Source organism: Camelus dromedarius, chromosome 14 (genome assembly GCF_036321535.1).
Source record: "Camelus dromedarius isolate mCamDro1 chromosome 14, mCamDro1.pat, whole genome shotgun sequence".
Lineage (NCBI taxonomy): Eukaryota > Metazoa > Chordata > Mammalia > Artiodactyla > Camelidae > Camelus > Camelus dromedarius.
Window position 1 is genome coordinate 13845866 of NC_087449.1, and position 16479 is coordinate 13862344.

A 16479-nucleotide genomic window follows, 5' to 3' on the forward strand; every position below is an offset into this window, starting at 1 on the left:
TCCATTTTTTAATTGGGTTGTTGGTTTTTTGATACTAAGTTGTATGGGCTCTTTGTATAATTTGAATATTAACCTCCTATCAGATATATCATTTGCAAATATCTTCACCTATTCAGTAGGTGGCTTTTTCATTTTGCAAATACTTTTCTTTTCTGTGCAAAAGCTTTTTAGTTTGATGTAGCCCCATTTGTTTATTTTTGCTTTTGTTTCTGTTGCCTGAGGAAACACATTCAAAAAATATTGCTAAGACTGATGTCAAAGAGAGTATTATCTGTGTTTTCTTCTAGGAAGAAGATCTTCCTAGAAGGCTTCTTCAAGGACTTACATTTAAGTCTTTAATCCATTTTGAGTTCTGTTTTTTTTTTTGGTAGGGGTGGTAATTAGGTTTTTTATATATTTATCTTTAACGGAGGTACTGGGGATTGAACCCAGGACCTTGTGCACGCTATGCATGAATGCTATTACTGAGCTTTACCCTCCCCGCACCATTTTGAGTTCATTTTTGTACATGGTGTGAGAAAGTAGTCCTATCTGATTCTTTGCATACAGCTGTCCAGTTTTCCCAACACCATTTACTGAAGAGGCTGCCTTTTCCCCATTGTATAGTCTTGCCTCCTTTGTCATGGATTAAGTGAAATTTAAATATAGGTTCATTTCTGGGCTCTCTATCCAATTCCATTGATCTATGTGTCTGTTTTTGTGCCAGTACCATACTGTTTTGATTACTATAGCTTTGCAGTATAGTTTGAAATAAGGGAGCATGATACTGCCACCTTTGTTCTTCTTTCTTAAGGTTGTTCTTGCTATTCAATGTTTTTTCTGTTTTCATACAAACATTAGAATTATTTATTCTAGTTCTGTGAAAAATACCATTGGTATTTTGATAGGACTTGCATGGAGTCTGTATATTGTCTTAGGTAGTATGGTCATTTTAATAGTATTAACTCTTCTGATTCATGAGCATGGTATATTTTTCCATCTGTTTGTGTCATCTTCAAGTTCTTTCATCAATGTCTTCTAGTTTTCCAAGTACAGGTCTTTTACCTCCTTAGTTAGATTTATTCATATGTATTTTATTCTTTTTGATGCAATTGTAAGTGGGATTGATTTCTTAATTTCTCTTTCTGATAGTTTGGTTAGTTATAGAAATATAACACATTTCTGTATATTAATTTTGTATCCTGCAACTTTACTGAATTCATTTATTAGTTCTAATATTTTTCTGGTGGCATCTTTAGAATTTTCTATATATATTATTAAGTCATTTGCAAACAGTGACAGTTTTACTTCTTTTTCTTTCCAATTTGGATTCCTTTTATTTTATTTTTTCTTGTCTAATTGGAAGTACAGGAATTCCAATACTATATTAAATAAAAGTAAGAATAGGGATCCTTGTCTTGTTCCTAATCTTAGAGGAAATGCTTTCAGCTTTTCATTGTTGAGTATAATGTTGAATGTACGTTTGTCATGTATGGATTTTATTATGTTGAAGTATGTTCCCTTTATACCCACTGTGTTGAGAGTTTAAACAGGATAACTTCTTACAGTTTTATTTTTTTTAACACCTTTCATGTTGGTTTTCCTTGAAAAAGCAACTCCATTGGATTATTCCTAGCTGGATTCATTTTGTCATGCTATATACTAGATTTATTATAACTTTTAAAATTTTTGTTCAATTTGGTCCAATCTTGACATAGGAAAGTATGGAAGTTTTGCTAATCAATATTAAGATGGAAAACTGAGGCATCACTAGTCTGCCCCCCCCCCTTTTTTTGACTATTTAGAATTCACATATCTTCTCTCAAATTCATGTGTCACTTTTTTACCTTTTGTTAGCTTTTTTTTTTTAGACTCTTCTAGGTAGAGATGGAGAGGTAGGTAGCTTATAGGTAGCCCCAAATAATTCTGCCTATATTGATTTATGGCTTTTTGTAATCCCCTTTCATTGAGAAACTTGCTTCTAACCAATGGAATACTTCAACATTGAATGGATATAATATCCATGCTTAGATTACAAGAGATTATAACTATTACCTTGTTAGCAGATTCTTTCCTTTGGTAACTTTAATGAAGCAAGCTGCCGTGTTGTGTGCTGCCCTGTGGGGAGGCTCACATGGCAAGAAACTAAGAAGGTTCCAGCTGACAACCGTCAAGGAACTAAATCTAGCCAACAATTACATGAGCTTGGAAGTGGATCCCCCAGCTGCACTTTCGGATGAGATATCAGCCCTGGTTGACATCTTGATTGTAGCTTTGTTACAGGGTCTAAAGAAAAGGACCCAAATAAGCCATGTGTATATTCCTGACTCACAGAAATTGTGGTATAATAAATGTGTGTTTTTTTAAGCAACTAAGTTTGTGGTAGTTTGCCACACAGCAAAAGATAACCAGTAGAGATGATCATTGGGCTTTTATGATATTCTGTACATATTGCTATCATAGCACTTTTCACATCATATTCTTTATTCTACAAATGACTCCCAAATTTATATCTTTAGGCTAGATCTAGCTCCTGAGCTTCATATGTAAAACTTCATTTCAATATCCTATTCACATGTCAAACCAACCACGTCTACAAAACTTAATTCATCTCTAATTGCTTCTTCTACTATATTTTCTATCATACATAGTATACCAGCATCTGCCCAATTGTTCAAGACAAAAACTTGTGAATTAGCCATGATTTCTCTCCCCTCTCTATGATCCTTTTAAACAGCAAGTCAGATATACTCCTGTGTTTAACATCTTTCTATGCTTTCCATGTGTTGTTCTTACAATAAAGTTAACGTTTCTTATGACAGCCAATAAAGACTTATGTGTTCTGACCTTTGATTTAATTGCTCCTTTATCTCTTACCACCACCTTCCATCTCTCACCCCTGTGGTTTTTCTCCAACCAGCCATAGTAACTTTCTTTCAGATTCTTGAACTTGTCATGCTTTCTCTCTTCATCACGACTTTCCGCATTGTGCTGTTCCTTGTCCATGCTTATCATCTTCATACCGCTTTTGCTCAAGTTGTCTCCATTTATCTTATTGATCTCAACTTAAATTCACTTTTACCAGAAAGCCTGCCTTGATAATCCTCTTGTACAACCTCTTGTCTTTGTTAGGATCTCCTCTCTCATCACCCCCAAAGCACCTGTATTTTTCCTATCCCAGCACTTATCTAATTGTTTGTAAAAGCCTATTAGCTTGTTTGTATCTATCATTACACTGTAAAAGCCATAAAGGCAAGAACTATGTTGAATTTTTTCACCAATGAGTCCCTCATGCCTAATAGAGTGTTCAGTTTTAATTGGTATTTCCTGTTCACTGTAATGTTGAGCACCTTTTCATGTGTTTATTCGCCATTTGTATATCTTCCCTTGTGAGGCATATATTCAAATTGTTTGCCCATTCTTAATTCAAGTGTTTGTCTTCTTACTATTTGGTGTAAGAATTCTTTATATATTCAGAATATGAGTCCTTTGTCAGTGTACTGCATATGTATTGCAAATAACTTTTCTCCTCTCTCTGGCTTTTATTTTTATTTTCTTAATAGTGTCTTTCAAATAAGGAAGTTTGACATTTGATTAAATCTCATTTACTAATATTTTTCTTTTATGGATTTTGATTTTTGTATCCCAGGAAATCTTTGTCTAACCCAAAGTCATAAAGATTTTATACTTTGTTTCCTTTTAGAATTTTGTTTTGTTTTATCTTCTGTGCATGGATCAATCATCTTTTTCAGGTTAGTTTTTCTGTGAGGTAAGAATTGAGATTCATTTTTGCCATGTAGACATCCAGTTGTTTCAACTCTGTATGTTGAAAAGACTATTCTTTTTCCATTAAATTACTTTGGCATCTCTATGAAAATCAATTGACCACATATATGTGGATCTTTTGGTGTGTGTGGATTCCATGACCACAGCTCATGGGAGTTGAGTAGCCCTTCTAGCTGAATATATACTGAAGAAGAAGAACCATTAGGAAAGAATATGAGATTTCCACAGAGACTGAGAGAAAACATAGAAGGTTATTAATTTATGATCTTGCAACTACCTATCTCCTCTCCCTTTGCCCTTAATCCCCACTCAAGGTAACTCATCTACCATACATGACAGTAATTTTTCCTGGAATAGGTCACTTCCAGGGAGACTTAAGTAGGGTATTTAGGTCATGAAATCTGTTCAATCACATGGAAAAGTGTGATTTTTTTTTATTAGATTTTCTTTGGAAGTTGTATACAACAGGTTAAAATTGGAGCAGGTGCATATTATGATTTTTGCTTTCCCAGTCTCTTTCTTAGCTCTGTGTAAGTCTTCAATTAGATGCATATAGCTATCATTGCATTAGAAAATTTTCATTCAAGCTCAGTAGATAAGTATAGATAAAACCATCATAAGAAAAAGCATAATCAGGGTAATTCACATTCATAGTAACTCCTAACGCTGAGACTGCATTCACACAGAGAATAATAACGCAAGACTAATTGATCTACGTGGATAAAAGGGATAAAATGGATTCACATTTACACCTACATTGGTTCCACATCCTGTGCTGTTTGAATTTGCAGCTCACTTTGAAATGTCTTTTAAAGGTGTTGTTTGCTCAATGAATACATTTAAAAATAGTACCAGCGCCTTGACTAGGGGTCCCGTAGCAGATTCTAGAGAAGGAAGGAAAAAAGTTGTCCACATTTTACTATATTATGGACATTTTTCAAAAAATAACCTCTACATTTCCAAATAAACACTGCTCTTCTACAATATACTGCTGCCAGGAAGCCTCATCTTGTTTTAGATGAGAATATCCTTCTGTGTTGGTAGCTGTCTCCTGTGCTAACCGTTTCTATAAGGCATTGCTAATTGAAAGCTCCAGATGCACTTCCTGAGATCTAACATGCGCTATGTCATCTGGAAAGTTTGAATTGCCCTACAGGCACATCCGAGCATTGCTTGCACATGGACTGTAATGACAATTTTTATATCTGAATCGTCATTTCCTTATACTTCTTATATGTCTGTATAGCATATAACATTTTTGTTTGCATCGTTCTTGTGTTTATTATCTTATTCTGGGACATCTTGTAGTTATTAGAAATTTTGAATTCTCTTTCGAACTCTGGAGATAAATACTGTAGCCCGCCCATCTCTGCATCCTCCAAAGCCCTAATGAAGTACCATGAATTTGGTTATATTCAATGTATATTTGTTGAAATAATATTTTTGCATAGATGTTAGTAAAGATCAGGACAAATTCCATAGTTATGTACTAATTATATTATCAAGCTTTGACTCTAGTTATATTGCCAGGAACACAATTAAGCTTATGGCCTATCCAATTCTCAGTAATGAGCAGACAGGTTTGACAGCATGGGATGATTAAAATGCTTAATGTTCAATTAGCCTTCTTGGATTAAGTCTAGTAAGGGAAAGGCAGGTAATTTAAAGTTGTATTATGGAGAATATTATTTTACAAAAATCTTAAGAGGGCAATTTGAAAAGGGCATTGATTGCTCAAAACTTAAAATATCCAAGGCATCATTTTGAAACTACAAAGACCAGATAAAAGGATTATAAATATACTGAAAGTGAGTGGTACAGACTAGAAAACTGAAAAATGTAGCTAAACTCGATATGAGGAGTTTATTTAATCTAGCAGTAATAGGAAAGGTGGACAATATAAATGACTCCTAAATCTACAGTGACATCCATTATCATAAATTACCAACATGAGGAATTCTATGATACTAAACGTAATTTTCTTGAGTCATTACATTTCAAAGATATAGCACAATAGCAAGTGTATAAAAATATGGATATATGAAATGTGAACAAATTTCCCCCAATGGGAAGCAAAGGAAATTACAACTCCTTGTGGAGCGGTGCAAGAATGACTTCAGTGGTAAGCAGTTGTAAAACTGGGGGTGTTGGTGGTGTGGGGGTTGTGTGTGTGTGTGTGTGTGTGTACCCACCAGCAACTGAAAGTATCCCCAGAATTCAGGAACCAACTCTGAACATGAATTTGATGAAATTTTCCATCATCAGAAATAACTTGTTTTAAAAGATGGCTTCTGAACACACTACTGGTAAGGCAAGGGGCTCCCAAAGCCCAATCATCTTAGGCTTATGTTTTTCAGAGCTTCAGTATGAAATTTTCCCACATGAAGTTGCATCTTATTTCACAGAATGTGTGCTTTGAAGACAACCTGGGGTGTGTGGGGGGGCGGTTAAGTCCAACTTTCTATCTGATTGCATGGAAACACTGAACAAGGAGGTGGTCTGATTATCTGTGAATATGTCACACAAATTCCCTCATCAAAAATTCATACTCTACTTGTGGACTCTTCTGAATGTCTTCCTGAGATATAATTTGAAATTTCATTCATTGGCTCTAGTTCTGTCCACAGAGTTTAAAACTAATTTCACACCTCCATTAATGATTTTTAAATGTTTGAATTTAGTTCTCCATTAAATATTCTATCATGCTAGATAAATGTTTCCAATCCCTGGCATGACATGACTTCTAGTTTCCAAGTGATCCTGGTTTCCTCTCTTTTGAATAGATTCTTATTTGTCTGTATCTTTAAAGTGTTGTGACTCCCACTGCAGTAGATAAATGGACAAAATATTGGAAGAGCTAATTCAGGAAAGAAAAATACATGAGTTGTCAATAAATATGCAAAAATGTTTAACTTCCGTGGTAATCCATTAAATGCTAAGTAAAGCAAGATAGCCTCTCTTGCATATGAAAAATTGGCAAAGATCAAAAATACCAATTGGGCAAAGATGCAGGAAAGCAGACACCATTGTATGTTGAAACAATGAAAGAAAAAGATCAGAGAAGTGTTCAAAGTCCATGAACAAACTTGTTTATCATATAGAAAAAAGGACAATGGAGAAATGGTTAAATAGATTATGGCATAATGTAGCTACTGAAAATGTTTTAAGATAATTTGGTGACATTGGGACAATGCTTATGATTTCTTATTAAGGAGAAAAGCAGGCTATAACATAGCATATTTTACATTTATGTAATTTAATTAATATCTATAGAAGAGTACCAGATGAATACAGAGCTGCGTGATAATGCGTGTCAGACCTTTCTGTCTTTTCAGCATTCCTGACAGTGGAAATATACTACTTGTCCAATCAGAAATCAAGTAAAACAAGTTTTAAAAATACTTGCAGAAATTATCTGATTAACCCCGAACCTTGCTACTTGTTCTTACTTTCTTAGCATCTTAGGTCATAGTGACTTTTTACGTTGCACATCTCATTAGATTGTTCTAAAACCTCCATATGTTTTTCATGAGCACTGCTGTTAAGTCATGCTTCTGTCTTTTTTGAACCTAAGTGTCTGGCTTTACATTTGTTCCTGTCAAATTTCGTTTGGTTTCATTGAACCTATATGTTGGGCTTTGAATGCTTTTGCTTTTTTTTTTTCTTTTTCTTTTTCTATTCCATAATGAACAGCCCCCTACAGCTCTGCATGATCAACAGAAGCATTTGCACGGTAATAATGTCCTCATCCAACATTAATGTCCTTTTATCCATCAAATACTTTGGAATATGCCCTTTCTTACTAGAGATGAAACCCATTATAATCAGCATCACCAAAAGATGTGTTGGACAAGCCATTTTAAGTTGAAGTAAAACTACCACTGACCATGGAAGACCATTCTAAGTAAATCTCATTGTAGGTATTACATCTCTAAGGAAATTCAGGCATTTGGAGGATTATAGAGATTTTTAAGTGATTTCATAAGCATAGAAAACAGTGTCTTAGAAAGGTTTTACCAATATTAAGATACAAGAACTCTTAACAACGGGTGGTGTAAAATGCCTCTGGTGTACGCTGTATACTTGTATTATCTAAGAATTTTAACCATGGGATTAGGGGTAGTGAGAACCTCATTTTATCCTTGTAAAGCACCTTAAGATATTCTTATCACCAGTCCCAAGTGTTAGAAAGAAATTCAAACCTATGTAATTTACCAGCCAAGTGCTGTTGTTTCTTTTTCTTGAAAGGAAGTTCACAATGGCCTGGAAGAGGGTAAACGTCGGCAGATTCTCTTCTCTAATTATTTTGTTTTTAGGGTCTCAACTAATCTCTCTCAATAGACAAGCTAAAAAAAAAATATATGCTAACATGAAAAGCAATTTTTAAATTTTTGGCAAGAATCGTTTTCTATTAAATGAGAAAAGACTTTAGGTTATGAGATACTATTAGTATTAAGAGAAGACAAATTCTAGATTTCTTACAAAAAAAATAATGCCAAAGAATCAAATTACTGGGAAGGGAAGAGAAATGGGGTTGAAGAGAGAGCATGTGGGGTTTCTCTCCGTGGGCATACACCGTGTACTCTTTTGGCGGACAACCCCTCTATGGCATATTCGGACCTTTTTGCTTGAGCAAGCTCATACACCAATGTGAATGGAGAAAGGGAGGGGGGTGTGAAAGAGATATTTGTAAGTATAAACTATGAGAACCAACAATTTCATATTTTTTTACTTTTAAAAAATCATTGTAGCATGGCATAGACCTGAAGACCAAAGGAAAATTGAAAAGGGAGGCTAATCTTTGCCAAGGAAATAGGCACCCCAAAAATGGATTGATCAGAGGCGAGGGGGGAGCTGTCTCATTTTAACCAGAGACCTTTAAGACATTAAAAGTTATATTTCTTCTACTGTTGGAAGAGTTAATGCACTTAAAAGTGTTTCTTACTTACTGCTTTCACTTTTGCTTTTCACTTCCTCCAGCTAAGGAAATCTTATCCCCTTTTTTTGGCATAATAAGGCCTTAAACAATGGTTTGTTCCCGAATTTATTTTGTTTGAGATGTGGATGCTGACATTCATGTAAAGAAAGCTTTTTTTTCTGGAGGAGGGTATAGCTCAAGTGATAGAGTACATGCTTAGCAGCATGAGGTCCTGGGTTCAATCCCCATACTGCTTCTAAAAATAAATAAACCTAATTACCCCCCCAAATAAAGAAATTAAATCATATAATAATAAATAAATAAAATACTTTTTTTAAAAAAAGAAAGCTTTTTTCTTAAGTGTTCCTAATAAGGATTATCAACCTGAATGAGCCATTCATATAGCTGCACAGAAACGAGTGAGTTTTTTCAGGCTGTATGTCATCATGACCAAGAATATTCTGGCAGAGACTGCTACATCTTCATCAAGCCCTGTCCATTTTCCTCTCGGGCACACAGTTAGACAACACCACCCGTCTCACTACCAGGACACAGGACCGAGCCTGGCCAATGGAATGCGGGTGGAATGATGTACACCACTTCTGGGCTTGCCCATAAAACACGACCGATCCCCCATGCTCTTTCCCCACCAGCAGGTCAAATAGGGAGGACTCTGAGAACGCAGGGGAGGGCAAAGCCACATGATGGAAGGAGCCTGTGTCTCTGAGTCATCCTTGGAGGCAAGCTGATTGGAAAGAAGCATCTAAGGAAGACTCATGTTTCAGAGAGAAACAAACTTTATTTTGTTAAGCCACTGAAATTTGGGGGTGGGTGGGGTTGGTTACATCTACTAGCTGCTCCAACTAGGTGTGAATTCTGGGTGAAATCGCCTGAGTTCAAAACCTCATTCTGTCACTAGCTGTGAAACCTTGGGCAGGCTACTTAACCTCGCTGATTCAGTTTCCTTATATGTGAAATGGTTATAGTAACATCACATACCTCATAGAGTATTTGAGGTGACTGAATGAAGTATTGCAGCCCTTCAGTAAAGTTGGCATATAGACACAGGTTCTTATTACTTTATTTCCAAAGAAGACCCTTATTTTAAGATCATATATAAATAGGAGTCTGTTAGAGGGTTAAGTAGAGTACCGTAAGCTAATTTGTAAAATGAGAAACTATCTGTCTATGATGTTCAACTATAAGAATGCTGAATTTTCTAGAAAGAAAATAAGGGAGAAAGGGAGGAGAAGATGTCAAAGAGGAGGGAAGTAATAAAAGAAGAAGGGACAAAAGAATGAAGGCTTCGCTATTTTAATAGCTTATGTACTAACCCACCTTTGCTAACGGGTCTGACAGCAAGGAAAGACACGTACCTCAACATCAGATAGTTAACGTGGACAAAACACACTCTGGAGACTGACAACACTTTCTCTTGACTTTGTCCGCAGTAGTAACCTAGACACCTTTCTGCCTTGGATGTTGGATGAATTGAATCTCTCTCTCTCTCCACCTCCACTGCCCAACTTTTTTTTTCCCCCGTCAATGACATATACCCTCTGGCTTTGTTCCCCTCTCCTCATTTGTCATGTTGTAAAAGTAAACCAAATTGAAATCTACCAGTAGCCTTTTGCCACTAAGTAAGCTTTTTCTAAGGCATGATGCCTTATAAATAAAGCAATATGATGCCAGGAAAATAAAAACCCCACCAAACGCACAACTGTGCATTTACAGTCTCTTCTATAAATAGATGAAGATTACAGGTTTTTAAAGCAAATGAAATACTACAGCAAAAATTGTGTGAACTCGGAAAAATGAGTGAAGCATAAAATACACTGTAGGTAATAGAAATGGGTATTTACTCAGTAGCAGCGACAACAAAGTTAAACACAGGGAAATTAGTGCTTTGTAGGTTTGGTAACAAGGAACCATGAAATGCCCTGGTTTTGGTCCCCTTGGAGCTTCTTAGAAGAAACTGCTCACTACGTAGGCAAATATATGAGTTTAGCAGTTGGTTATTTATTTGTCAGGATGTTCTTCATTTTTATGAAAGTGAGCTTCTATTTTTCTGAAGTCTCCAAGGCATGAACAAAAGGAGACATATCCGTGGAGAAAGAAGAGCTTTTCACTCCATAAACAAATTGTGCCTATTCTGAAAAGGAAAAAAAAAAAAAGTAGAGAACTCAAAAAAAGAAAAAAAAAAACCCAAATGACATTTTCTGCAATGTTACAATGCCCAAGGACAGTTCTGATTTGATGCCTTAGCAATTTACATGAAATTTTCCTCTAGTGGTTTCTCTAAGATTTAGCAAAAGCAAGCAACAAGACAATATGCTCTCTCTGAGCCACAGGAACCATTTTCAGAGCCCTAGTGCCTATATTTCAAAATTTTCGTCTTTTAACAGTATCACACGAATGGGCTATGCAGAAAGAAACCCTTTCAATCTTGCATGGTGATTGAGCCTTACGAAGCATTTGATTTACCTTCCAGAGCGTACGTGGGCTCAAAGATGATGTGCAGGGCGGAGGTGAGTGTGAAACCGAAGGGTCACATCTCACCTACCAGTGCAGGTGTTATTTCACTAACCCAAGCAGCTGAATTAGGTCCAGGATGAGGACAGTTAGGTTCTGGGGATAATTCAACAACAGGACCTACCAGTTACACCAGGCAACCTCCATACCCAGCTGCTCTTAGGAGTACCAATGGCTTCATCATTCTCCATAACAAAGGAAGCAAGAAGCTGACTTTTAGATTCTTTAAACTAGTCCTAGAATCTGACAATAATAGAACACAGCCTAGTCATTGTGACAAATATAGGTAATACAGAATATCAACAACTCCTGAGGTAGTCCTTCAGTTATGCAAGTATTTCTATACTTCAGTGTGGGGCTCTCTCCTGCACTGTTAAGAGGTGATGTGTAAGTCCCTTTTGCAATTTCCAGCTACTCTTCTGTGCTAAAGCAAACAAATGAACAACATAGTGAGAAAAGCACTAAAGAAGGAGACAAATTCAAATCTCAGCACTGCCATTAGTCTGTTTTACAGCTACTGGCAAGTCATGTCACCTCTGTTGGTCAATTTCCTCAACTCCAAGATGCGGGAGTTGGATTGTTTGTTCCCTAAAGCCCTTTGCAGCTTTGTAAGTCTAGACAAATTACAAAAGCAAGCACTGTCTCCTTTAGTCGTGGGATCTATGTATACTATTGAAATGATGAGGTCGAAGTTACAGGAAAAGCATTTTTCCCTCATGGCCTTGGGACTATAAATCATTTATTGTGTTGAGACATGTAAACAACTGGCTGGACAAGATTCTGTTCTTTGCATTTGACATGTCACATTAAACGCTAGATGGGTATGTTGTTAAAAAAAAAAAAAGGTAAGCCACTGATTGATTGTATTTTCTTGCTTATTAAAATTAAACTGAGCTTATAGTTAACATCCAGTTAACACCACCAGGTGAATTACCTGGTGCTGTCTTTTTTCTAAGAAAGTAATGGAGTGATTCTTTCCCTGATGGCTTTATGCTTCTGGAAAGGTCAGCAAAGTCGCCAATTCAGACTTTTGCTCCCACATGGGCTGATTCATCCCAAATCTTCAAAAAGCCATCTCCTTATATAATTTTCTTTTTTTCACAATGGTCACAGTTCTTTAGCCATATAATAAAAATCATGCAATTCTGAGTTTGCTTACGGTAAAGACAGGCATATTTGAATGGGGGGGGGGACCAATGCTCGTTCACGGCAGTGTGAATGGAGCTTGATGTAATGGTTTTCAGTGTGACTTTGAGCTGAGCTGTGATCGGCAGAGCCTAGGATACAGATTGCTATGCTTCCAGGTCTGGTTTGTGACAACTGTGGCATCTAACTGTGCTCTCAGTTCTAGATTTAGTAGCTTCTCTAGCTTTATTCTTTGGGCCAGCCATTGAATATGATTTTATGTACTCTTAGCAGTCAGTACATTTATTTTGGATTTTCATTTTTCATCAGGATTCAAAATGTAACCCAACAAATTTCAGATGAAGTTTAAGATGTTCTGTGATTCATACACATCAGTGAAAAATACTACGTGTGTCTTTAAACACACACACACACACACACAGACTCGATGTGTATATATACAAATTTTTCCCTAATTGTTTTTTTCTTTGCTAGGTTTGATGGCAACATAAAATCATATATTCTGAGAGGTTTCTAACTCACATTACCATCAGAGCAGAGTAAATCAGTACTATTTATCACTAGGCTAACTTAAAAAGGACTCAAATATTCATTTTAAAACCCCTTTAAAATTTTCTTGCCTTTTCCCCAGGATTCTGTGGAATTAAAAATAATATTTACTCCATTATTTTTAGCTTGCATTTTTTATGTTGATTTCAGCAAATTGTGGGCATTTTCTATAGTCCATTTGCCCAGAGCCTCGGAAGGTAATGGAATATTTTTATTTTTCACAGGTATTAATTAACTTCTGTGATACATACACATCAGTGATAAGTGAGTTCAATTAAATTTTCCAGTGTTTGAGTGTTGGATGAAATCTCTTTCAGTTGACTAGAACCTGTGGGAAGGACCAGACATTTGCATGACAAAGGACTCTCCTTCAATTGCTCCTTTACCATTCTCTTCTCTGCGAGTAGATCTTAGATGGAAAATTTCTCAACGTGGGAGAAATTAGACTTTGTATTTCCACTAGCATTAGGAAGCTGAGGGTAAAGAAAAACAGGAAATGGAAGCAGAGAACAATGAGACTACTGAGAAATGTAAGTTATGTGATTCTATCAAAATGCTGATGACACTGGAAACTATTCAACTAGATCTCCATATTGAGAATACTGTGGTTTTTATTTCCAAATTTTAGAAAAAAGAGGTAAGAGACAATAAAAGCATAGAGTTGGGGTTTAGTTAAAAAAAAAAAAGGAAAAGAGGGGAAGGGAAACCCTTCCTTGCCCTCCAAAGGAAACACTGCCTAGTCTGCATACACCTACCGTTACAGACTAAGGGATACAGGGCACCCCAAAAGTCTGCTTCATCAGAGAAAGCTATAGTGAGACAGGAGAGCAAGGATGTTTTCAAAAGTTTCTTATGAGTAAGGGCTAAAACAATTACAGATGGCTCTCTATTTACCGGAAAACTAAAGAAATTATATTATGTCACTCCCCGAAGCACGCTGATAATCAAGGGTTCCTTTTTATTTAAAAGTGGAACTTCTGTATCACAACAGGGGGGAAAAACAGCCTGTGTTACAATTTTACCCTTTGCATCTCTTTATTTTTCTTTGAGTGGGCATTTCTATCCATCAACAGCTCAGAAAAAACCTAGCATTCATAAAACTGAAAATCACATAAGGAAACAACAGAAGAATAACAACAATAACAATTCCGCCAACGGAAGTGGCACTTGGTCATTTTCATGGATGTGAGTATTGGGGTAATGAAATGGCAGAAGATAGCAGGAAAGAGGCTTTTGTCCAAGGTGGGCCCTTCTAATGGCAGCTCATCACGGGACAGCGCTGGTAAAGACCTGCAGAGAGCGCCTGAGGTGAAATGCACCATCGCTTCCAGACTCCAAAACATTCTGTAAATTAAGTCCAGCTTTCTGAATCATTTGCAAGAATGCTTTTGGTCTCTGAGCTACACTATCAGCAAATCAACCCTCTAATATTTAATGAGCAATGAATACACGGAGAACAAAGTGATCTTAAGATGGAGACAAGAAACTGTTATTTCTCTGCTTTTATCCTTCCTATTGTCCCTGCTTCCTCATCTTTTCCCCACCTAATAGAGTCATAAAAAAAAAAAATCGAAAGTATTTTTTTCACAGAGGTCCTAGTCTATGGCCAAGACCATCTTTGTGATACTTTTTGCATAATCTTGATATAATGCATTGTGTTTGGCACTAAAATCAGTTGGTTGCTAGTCTAAATAAATGCTATTCTACACAAATATTAGCAAAGGGAATATATCAGAGCAATTAACAAATTACAGATCATCTGCTAATATGGCAGAATAAGGAGGCAACAGCCCGATGGAGTGGTCATGTCACGGGACAGCATATGTGAAAGGACTCTATGGGACAGAGCACTTTGGACATCAAGGTCATTATTATTGTATAACAGCTGATACACTCTGGGGAAGACAAGCCCCAAAAGGCAGAAGTTCTGGTCAGATTGATTACCAGGGATCATTTCCTCTCCATGTCTAACAGTTGGCACTTGGCAATGATAATGCAATGTACGGAGAGATACATCTTGGGCCTATAAAATAGAAATTTGAATATACAAATATATATTATGAAGTATGATAGGATACAAATTGATGTAAAAATATGCTTTGCTTTCCCTGTCTCATGATTTAAAAAGCATAGAACTTTGTGTTGTTGGATGTTGAAGCAAAGTTAGTAAACCCTTTCAGTTATGCTGTAAGAATGTTTTCACAGTATATGTTATTACAGTGTTGGTATCTTACATGTTAAACAGCTTTCTGAAATACTTAGGACTCAACCAAAAACAACTGAACGTTACTATAGATCATTCTAGTAACATGATGAGTTATATTGTTTGGGGTAGTAAGAATGGAGTGGTGAGAGTAGAAATCCATCAAGATTTGCTAGCGGCCCATCTTGAATGAAGTGTTTGAGATAGTCAGGTAATCTTGATGCACGGGATGTCCATGATGTCTTCCTTGTTAACGAGGAAATGGCCTGAGGCACTAGCTGTAGGAAGTACTGAAGGAAGATGGTAGTCAGAAGATTTCTTCCCTGCCCCCCAGGCTAACGAGAACTGTGGTAAGACCCTTGTACCCAGACAGCATTTCTTGGGTCAGTGTTTGACAATCAACCACTGTTCAAGATGGTGGAGCTGCTCAGGTTCAAGAGAACATGGACTCAATAGCCTTGTCTCATCAGGCCAGATCCCATAGCTTTTGGAAGTTACTCACTGTTCAGGAATCCTGGGTCACTACCTTGAATGATAATCTTGCCATTTCTTAGGTCACTGCTGTCATGTTACTGGCCTTTGTTTCAATTCCAGTTAAATTATAAAGTGCAGTATGTAATGTTGAACCTTCAGAAAGAACATAATGAGCACAACCACCCTCCATGGAATCCCAAGTTCAAATTACTGGCAGAATCACCGTCCATATCTGAGAATGTACAGAAGCTTGGTCCTCACGGCTGCCTTTATCGCCACCACCTTCAACATCAGCATGATTAGCATCACAGTCGCAGTATCGTGATCATGTCAAGTGGTGTGGCAAGATCAGAAAAGCCAACATCAAGACACTGTCCAGTTTGGGTGTGTGAATATTATCCTGTGTTTCTTGGCCCATTTAGCAAACACTTTCTTTTCAGTGATAAACCTATGCCCACCATATGGGGCATGTTCATGAAGGAAATATTCATCACACTCATCTCTTCCTTGTTCATAGTAATGGTAGGGGACTTTTCTATACCCTTCTGTCCTAGAAAAGAAAAAAGGAAAAGTGGAGAAGGACTGAGATGAAGAATGAAGCACTGACCTACAAGAATCCATTATGTGCCAGTAAATGCATTTACTTGCAAACCCATGCGTGATTCTTGTCCATGAACTCAGTTAAAAGCTATTATGTATAAAAGCTTTTAGGAAGACGTATTAGGTCCTTAGGGCTTTAATAAATCAAATAAAATTTATATATCTTACCAATTACATGCAAACACACAGCTACACTTTGAAGGAGGAAATGGTGTATAATGGAAGCAAACTTTGGATAGCCTGGTTGCTTTTGCAGAGCTTGAAGCAGCCTTGTGATTTTTCAGAGGAAGAG

At 36.7% G+C, this 16479-nt stretch overlaps 1 protein-coding gene across 7 annotated transcripts in view; it reads right to left on the reverse strand.

Annotated features, from left to right (window-relative positions):
- Nucleotides 1-16479, reverse strand: part of ST6GALNAC3 (ST6 N-acetylgalactosaminide alpha-2,6-sialyltransferase 3) — a 548516-nt gene that overhangs the window by 41269 nt on the left and 490768 nt on the right. For 3 of the 7 annotated variants that reach the window (XM_010989046.3, XM_031465408.2, XM_010989047.3), the window contains one exon: nt 11515-16137. The exons of 1 other annotated variant lie outside the window; for it this stretch is intronic. In XM_010989046.3, coding sequence (XP_010987348.1) covers nt 15951-16137 — 187 coding nt within the window. In that variant the 3' untranslated portion in view covers nt 11515-15950. Of the gene's footprint in view, nt 1-10525; nt 10836-11514; nt 16138-16479 lie in introns of those variants that run through there. 3 more of the 7 variants (XM_031465409.2, XM_064493440.1, XM_064493441.1) reach the window with 3 other exon arrangements.